An 8,694-nucleotide genomic window follows, 5' to 3' on the forward strand; every position below is an offset into this window, starting at 1 on the left:
GAACTTCAATTAAAAAGAGAAATATTGGTCTTATGACAGTGTAACTCTGACGCTTTGACTGTGTAACTTTGTTACTGAAAGTTACACCAACATACAGTTGAAAGTTACACTACCATGACACCAATTCCTAATCCCTCGTTTCAGTGATAGCACATCAGAGTTTAAAGTTACACATTCAAAATACAAAAGTTACATTGTCAGTGCTCTGGCGATTATTCCTCGCCTGATTCCAGCTCTTCCTCCTCCTCTCCTTCATCTTCTTCTTGTTCAGGCGACCCCTCTGACAATGGTGTGTGTTCTGGAAAGAGGTTAGGGCAGTTCCTCTTGTCGTGATTTCTCATTCTCTTGCAATTCTTACACATGTGTTTGCGTTTACATGCTAAGGCCAATGCTTTTGTTTCGTTGACAACATTCTCTTACTGCTACCCTTGTTTTTTGAATTTTAGGTGGGAATATCGTCACCTCCTCACTGGCCGTAAAATTCATAATTTTCTCCATTTGTTGATTTTTATTCAATACCTCCCCTAACGGTGATAGATTATCCTTAAATCCTCTAATTAAAGTGGAGAAGCTTTCAACATCAAACACATATCTGCCTCAAAGGAGCCCCATAGTCTGATGAACCTCTGACCACATTATTGACATTGCAATTTGTTTTCCGTCGATGATATCCTTGTTGTCTGTCCCTTCACCATTACAATTGAAAATACTGAATCAAATACACTCTTTTGTCCATCTTTTTGCAACATAATCGTCTGGTGTAGTCTTCATCCCATTTGCTGAAAAAAATCCATATTATATGGCGGCATAGGATGTCGGTTGTTTCAAACATTGTACAACTGCATCTTGCTTTACGTGTACATGGGTCATCAGTTAAGGCTTAAATGGCATTGAACTAGTTTGTGAGTGTAAACGTGAACGGATGTAATGTAACACCCGCTCTTTTCGCAAAATGGTTTTAAAATATTTTAATCGCTTTATTTAAATTATTATATTTTTGAAGTCCAATTTCTAAGGAAAACATAATTTTAGTCATATAATAATAATAATAATAATAATAATAATAATAATAATAATAATAATAATAATAATAATAATAATAATAATAATAATAATAATAGTAATAATAATAATAATAATAATAATAATAATAATAATAATAATAATAATAATAATAATAATAATAATAATAATAATAATAATAATGATAATAATTCCCGACTCGAGTTAAAGTAGGCTTGAGGCGCGTTTTCTAGCTCAAAATCGACTCAAAATGTAATATTTTGACCAAGTTTGACTAAGACCAACCACCCACCTTTTTCTCTCCACTTAGCCCTTATCCTAAGACCTCATCACCACTTTTTTTTACTAAAATTTCAGCATACATCTTCTTCTTCACCAACTCTATTAAACCTCCAACAAACATCAATCTTAAGACGGATTTCATTTCTTCGTTTCTCAACAGAATCTGGTGTTTTTTGCGCCTATTTCTTCCTCTCCTATATCTTCATCTTTCTAGGTAATAAATGTCCCAACTTTTCCCCACATTTCCATCTGGCCGTGGCTTTTATGGCACGAGACTCCATGTTAAATCATTCTTTTATGTGTGTAGATGTTAACTCGGACAACCCGGAGTAGTTTTGAGTCGGAAATGTGAAAAGAAAAAGGTGACGATGATAGGTTACTCGACATTATGTTGAATTTATGTGTGTTTATGTGGTTGTTTACTCTTTTAATGAACAAAGTTTACATTTTTACTTGTGTTTGTGCCATTGTTGTATGTGACGGTTTTATATAAGATTTACATGGTTAATTTATGTAAAGTTTGTGTCTTTAGCTTCCATATGAAATGGGTGAATGAATGTGGTAATTTAAATGGGTGAATTTCCTCTTTTGTATGCTTAAAATTTTGTCTTAAAACGATATAAAAATCTGCCAAAACCGCGACTATGGCTGCGACCAACCATGTTTGAGCTCGAATTTCGTGTTGTTCTTATTGTCGATTTGAGCTAATTTGTTAGCACGTATCTTGTGTACATATACATGAAGGAATTGGGTCATATGTTTTGGTGAATTCCGTCTTGTTTCATGCTTAAAAACGCGTCTCAAAATGGTTGCACAAACTGTTTTTGTACCATGGTAAAAGGGCTGTCCAAGCCGAGTTGTGGGACTGTTTTGGGTCGATTCTTCTTGTTGGTTTGAGCAAATTGGTTAACTTCCATCTTAATTACATACCCATGTATGAATTGAATTGCTTGTATGGGAAAAATACCGTCTTATTCATGCTTTAAAATCCGTCTTAAAGTCACCTATAATCCTCACCCGTACCGGCCTGAACACCTACCATACCTGACCGGGACGACTTTCAGCACCCCTGAAACTATCACAGTTAGATCAACATCGAAAAATTAAGTGGTTTAGCCACTTGAATCACTCGATTTGGAGTCTGTATGAGTAAATGGCGCCCGTTTTACCGTTTCAAGTTCTATAAATATATATCCTTTGTGTATGATGGTTGTCCATGCTTTTTATTCGTATCATGACCCAAATTTTCCCTTGTTGACCCGTATATGCTTATGGGTGGTTCGGAATTTTGTTTGTTTACATTTTGCCTCGTTTTTCGTATTAGTTAGTTCAATTAATATCGATTGTTTATACTTTGTTCAAGTAACATGTAAATGTGAAATAAAATTTTTATTCATGATAGGAAAGTATGAAATGATGCTATATACTTCATATTTGAGTTCATATTCATTTGTTTACATTTTGACATAGGTTTTCATATCACTTAAGTCATTTGTTATCACTTATTCCATTTTAAGCTCAAGTGACATATAAATATGAAACATAATGTTTATTCATGCTATAAGAGAATGAAATGGTATAGTATATTTCACTTATAGGTTGTTACTTGCTCCTTTTTATGTTTTCATCATATTTCAAGTATGAGTGATTTATTCTAAGCAACTACTTGTGATGAGTCGTATCCTTGTGAAAATGCCATAATGCTATGCCTTCTTACTTGACTTATCTTTGCGCCTTACTTGTGCCGTTCTGCCAAGTGTTGGTTAACTCTTGCTCTTTCCGCCTCTTTCATGTCGTTCTACCTAATTCGGGGTACTCGACTTCCGTTCTGTCAATCGAGTCTTGGATGCGAAACGTTTATCACTTGTCGAATCGGGTAAAGTACCTCCCGAGAGTCTGGCCAGATTTAGACTAGGACCGTATATATTATCGTCGTCCTACCAGGAGGAATTGAGTCTTAGAGAAGTAAATGTCTTGCTTGATTATGGTCATTGCCTTATGTCTTTCTACACGAGTGTTTACGTCTTACGTGGTTGAATGTAAAAGTCTTGGTCCTATCGGACACTCTAGGTGAGATGCAAGCCTTCTAGTTGCGATATGATCGCCAGGAGTGATGCTCCCATCCGTTCTTTTGGTGAGATGTAAGCCATGAGTGCGCATGTGACACTAATAGCCACGTCCCGTTCAATGTTTGTTAGAAGATTTCCAAAGTAATGGCTATGGTTTTCAACTATATCTATTGCGATGATTGACTACTCGTCTATCTATTCACATGACGTAAGTACTAGTCTTTTATAATTTGAATAATTGCATATGTCACATTTCATTGGAATTCGTGCTTGTGATTAACTAACCGTATTTATGTTCTTTCCTTTACTTCACTTATTTAAATATGCCTATGATATGCTCATTTGCTATTCTATCTTGCTTTCTCTTATTATTCTAACATGAATGATCCCATGCTTATTAGTTTAAGTGAATTTGTATCCCGTATTTATTATACCTTGCCTTATTTGAGTTCTTTGTTATGTTCATTTTGACATAATGTGGCTGAGAGAACCTTGAGTTACTCCCCACTGACTGTGGCGTTCATGTTTACATGAATGACAGGTATTAGTTGGTGCATTTATTGGCGTGAAGACATGTGTGAGCTAGCGAGTACCTTGACCGTTGGATTTTTGTCTATCGTTATGCTTAGACTCACCTTTTAGACTCGTTCTTCGTGGGATATCTTTTTCCCCCTTATTAGCCAGACTTGGTGTGTAATAAACTATGTTTGCTTATCGTTGCACTTATTTCGTTATATTAGTGACTCCCGCATGTTAAAGTTTAACTAGTACTAAAAAGTTTTTTAAAAGTTCATAATATCTGTTTAAATTCATTAGTTATATTTTCCGCATGTAAGTGTGAATGTTACTAGAAAAGAGAAGTGTCAATGTGATTGCCTGGAAGATTAAATGTACAATGTAAGTGTAAATGTTGTCAGATATGTAGTGTAAGTGTGATTGTCCGTAGGTTTGATTTTTTTGGGTGTTATTAACATCCTAATATGGAAGTGTAAATGTTAAGAGAAGAAAAGTGTAAATGTGATAACCCGGAAGTGTAAATGTCCAATGTAAGTGTAAATATTTTCAGAGAAGAGGTAACATCAGTATAAAAAAAGTGTAGGTAAATGACAGCATATGAAGCATATCAGTAATTACCTAGGATGTATGTAACTTCAAAATTATTTCTCCTGGACGAATCTTTGACAGTAGTTACCTCTAGCTCGTTTGTATCAGTGAAACCTTCGGTTCTACATGTATCAATTGAGTATATGGCCCCTTCCTTGAAGTTGTGGAATGATGCATGGGTGTACACCTTTGTACCATGACTCTCTAACGCCAGATGCATTGATGTCTTAGGGGATGAGTGCTTATCATCGTTGTCAAGCTTCTTTTGTGTATGTCTTTGATGGTTCATAGCGCTCTTAAAACGCATCCAAAACTCAACCAATGTTCCTGATTTATACTCAAACCTCTTAAAAAAGCTATTTTTGCTCTCTGATCTTTGAGTCGTCCTCATAATAGACGCCATCTTCAAGTCTCTGCAATGTGCCATCACCCACTGTCCCCTGATAGCATATGTGTTTGCAAACCAATCATGGGCACCAAGCCCATGCTCTTCAACAATTTCTGCCCAGATAGCATCGAATTCCACTGCTTCAAGCTCGTCGTCCCATATAATGTCATTAAATTTCTTCATGAATTCAGAATAATCACTCCTAGAGACACCAAACTTACTGGGTACTTTGTTCATTATATGCCAGATACAAAATTCATGCCACGCTGTCTTGAAAATAAGAGGGACCGATTTTATAATACCCGGGTCCTGATCTGTAATTATATACTCAGGTTCCTTCCCCCCATTGCATGTAAAAACCGGCTGAAAACCCAATTAAATGACTCATAATCTTCTCTTGCAATTAGAGCCCAACAAAACATTGTTGATCGTTTATGGTGATCTATGCCAGTGAACGGTGTGAAAACCATAGAATACTTGTTCGTTGAGTAGGTTGGGTCGAATGACACCGCATCGCCAAATATCATGTAGTTCTCTCGGGCAGTAGTGTCAGCCCATATAGCCCTACGTAGGCTACCACCATTGTCAATATTATAGTTAAAGTAGAAACCTTTTCTGGTTTCAGACATTTCCTTAAAATGGTCTACGAACAACTGACCATCACGTTCATGAATGAAACATTTAACATCCCTAAGGAATTTCTGAAAATTGTTTAAGCTTGCTCCAATATTTTCGAACCCATTCATGTGTTCCTTGCAGTTTTTGTATATCCTTGTTGCTCTTATCTTCAACTCTCAATCAATCAAATATATAACATGCATAACCTTAATGGAATTATTAAAGTAGTATTGACAGTTACGATATATTATTCCTAACCCTTGAGTTCAAAACGATTATCATCTTGTGATAATTTGTAATGTTGCGCGACAATTTCTGGAACTCTATGTCCTTAAGTGAGATAAGCTCGTAATTGTGACCCTTGTGGAATCGGTCAATTAATAGAACACCATTCTTCATAATTAGTCTTATCCTCGCTCTACACCCCACTCTAGTGACTCTGGTTCTCCTCTGTCAATTCTCTCCAACTAGTCCTTCATTCTGTTCTTTATTTGACCCCTTGTGAGTGAAACCTTCTCGATTGCATACCACAAGCTTTAACTTTATCTCTCTGCCATGCCACTTTATTGTTGTGTACCTACGCACGTCAAACCCACAAGCAATTCCGTATATCATATTAAATGTTACCGCGTCCTCGATCCCCATAAACTCCTGCCCAATGTACGGTGTAAACCTCTTTTCAACCTCTCTGCACAATTCCTGCTTGTCATGGTTCACTCCATTAACGTTAAATAAATTTATAAATAGGACATATCAATAAAGATAACATAGTGATGTTTTTTTAAACACTCAATTTACCTGCTGATTTGTCAGTGTAAACGTGAAAGGATGTAAGATATAAGTTTAAATGTTACTAGCAGAGAAGTGTCAATGTGATTGCCTGGAAGAGTAAATGTACAATGTGTAATACCTCAGATATTTGAGTTGTTGGGTACTCTATGGAGTAGGACCTACTCTATCGAGTAAGTTGTTTACAGATTTTGGAGTACATTTTGCTTTGAATGTACTCGATCGAGTGGGGGCAACTCGATCGAGTAGAGGATACTCAATCGAGTACGTTAGTTACTCAATCGAGTAGCTCATGTTTTATGGAATTTTCGGCCGGGTTTGATAGTAAAATGTGGAGAGGTATTTAAATTTTTGATCTACAGTCTTTGTTACTTTTGCCTTTATTTTCTAAACTTTTTACAAGAAAACTCTACGACGTTCAATTCTCTCCTCTTTTTGCCATCAAATCAAGGCTAAGGTTTTCGGAGTTCTGAGATCGTTATACCCTTGTGATCGTCATCGTTTGGGTAAGATTTCTATGTTGTTTTTATGTCAGTTTGTTAATTTTGGTTAAACCCTAATTGGGTGATTTTGGGGTTTTTGGGAGTAATTGTTGTAGTAGATTAAAATTGTATGCATTATTGTTATAGGAGGTTATTTCGTAGAGGAGGCTTTTTTATCTGCTGCTATTGTTGATTGGTGATTCCATTTCAGGTAGGGTTTCCCTACCCAGTTACTGTATAATTGATTTAAGTGCTGTGGTGGTTAAATTATATGATTATCTCTATGGTTAATTGTATTTCTTGGTATTGGCATGATTATCCGTATTGTGGTTTTTGGTTGTAATTGTATGTGGTTCGCGAGGTGCGCCCTCGGTTGATCATTTGCGGGAATGGCTTGACACCCTTGATTCGCCCCTTGTGGTTCCCGTCACAAGAGGGATGTGCACATTAATGGTCATAGGGTTATTCCCTCTGGGAGTTGAGTAGGGCTTAGGTGGCAAGACTGTGGTCCCCACTGGCGGTGTGGAATATCTGTTGTGATGGGTATTCTGGCAGGGCTACACACTTTAGTGTATAGTCAGGTGATTGGTGATGAACTGGAGTTGGAGGAATGTGCTTGTGTAATTGGATGTTGCTGTATTGCTTATTTTCATTATTCAGTAACTGACCCCGTTTAAATGTTTTGAAAATTGCGGTGATCCATTCGGGGATGGTGAGCAGTTGATTAGCAGGTATTTCTATGGAGTACGTGCGGGATCTAGCTGGGGATGGAGTCATCACTAGTTCGAGTCTTTAGTCTTCCGTTGATAGTTTATGACAGTTTTATTTCAGTTTTGGATTTCAGCTTGAGACAGTTGTATTTTATATTTCCAGTTTTGGTTTAAGTTGTACGCACTTTAAATATATGGTCTCCTTTGATTACTATACCTCGGGTAACCGAGATGGTAGCATCTCCATGTGTAACACCCGCGAATTAAATTAATGGGTAATTTATTAAAATCGCTAATTTAATTATACTCGATTTTAATTGGTATATTATTTATTTGGTTTTATAATCTCAAAATCGTGTTTTCGTTTCATAATAACTAATTTGGTTTTATTTGGACCCGGAATGCCTTAAAAGTCATAGTGTGGGTCTTTTTAGTGTAAAATCGAGTCACAAACCAAGTGCCTTTGTTATTGGACCAAAACAAACCTATGGCCCATCTTTAAAACAACAAAAACTACTTCTTTTAGGGTTTCCCTTCTAATTTTTCAGCAACTTTTCTTAATCTTCTTCCTTAGGAAAAATGAGATTTCCACCATTAAACCTTCAAAAAAACTCAAAGCTTAAGACGGATGTCATTTCTTCGTTTCTCAACGAAATCCTATGACTTTTGTACCAATCTTCTCCTCTCCTTCTCATCCTTCTTTCAATGTAAGAAAAATCTTACCTTTTGAACCTTTTAGAAAATCCATCTTTTTGTAAAATGAGTTTTCTAACCCCTTTTTATCTTAAACTTGTTTCTAGGTGAAAGTTTTAGTATTCCGAATTAGTATTGAGTCGAAATCGTGTTATTTGAAGTGCTAAAAGGTAACAGTGATAGGTTACTCGGCATTACATCAAATTATGTGCTTTAATTGTTAAAGTTTAGTTTTTAGCTAGTAAAGTTACTACCTTTAATGTTATTGATGTATTTTGTTGGATTATTAATGTTAGATGATATTTTAATTGTATTTTTATGTTATTGAAATGGATTATTGCAAATAATATCAATTGGGTAAAGTTGGTTTGTGAGGAATGAGGTGTTGTTTAGCTATTGTATGTATCTTGTAGTTTACGACGATCTTTGCTACATGTTGTGGGTGTTTATTGTTGAGATATGGTGGGTATGTCGTAGTTGCGACGATATTTGGTTATATGATTAATTTGGGGTTCTGAATCTACCATAAAATTTAA

The 8,694-nt window shown here is 35.9% G+C and overlaps 2 protein-coding genes across 2 annotated transcripts; both read right to left on the reverse strand.

The window, feature by feature from the left end:
• Positions 1 to 597: 597 nt before the first annotated feature.
• Positions 598 to 5,103, reverse strand: LOC141628097 (protein FAR-RED IMPAIRED RESPONSE 1-like). The gene is made up of 2 exons (XM_074441278.1): positions 4,509 to 5,103; positions 598 to 686 (listed from the first exon to the last, which is right to left on the reverse strand). The coding sequence occupies exons 1-2, from the start codon at positions 5,101 to 5,103 to the stop codon at positions 598 to 600; spliced, it is 684 nt and encodes a 227-aa protein (XP_074297379.1).
• Positions 5,104 to 5,186: 83 nt separating this feature from the next.
• Positions 5,187 to 5,612, reverse strand: LOC141628098 (protein FAR1-RELATED SEQUENCE 2-like). Its single transcript, XM_074441279.1, has one exon. The coding sequence runs from the start codon at positions 5,610 to 5,612 to the stop codon at positions 5,187 to 5,189; it is 426 nt and encodes a 141-aa protein (XP_074297380.1).
• Positions 5,613 to 8,694: the final 3,082 nt, after the last annotated feature.

The sequence above is a fragment of the Silene latifolia genome, chromosome Y, assembly GCF_048544455.1.
Source record: "Silene latifolia isolate original U9 population chromosome Y, ASM4854445v1, whole genome shotgun sequence".
NCBI classification, from domain to species: Eukaryota; Viridiplantae; Streptophyta; class Magnoliopsida; order Caryophyllales; family Caryophyllaceae; genus Silene; species Silene latifolia.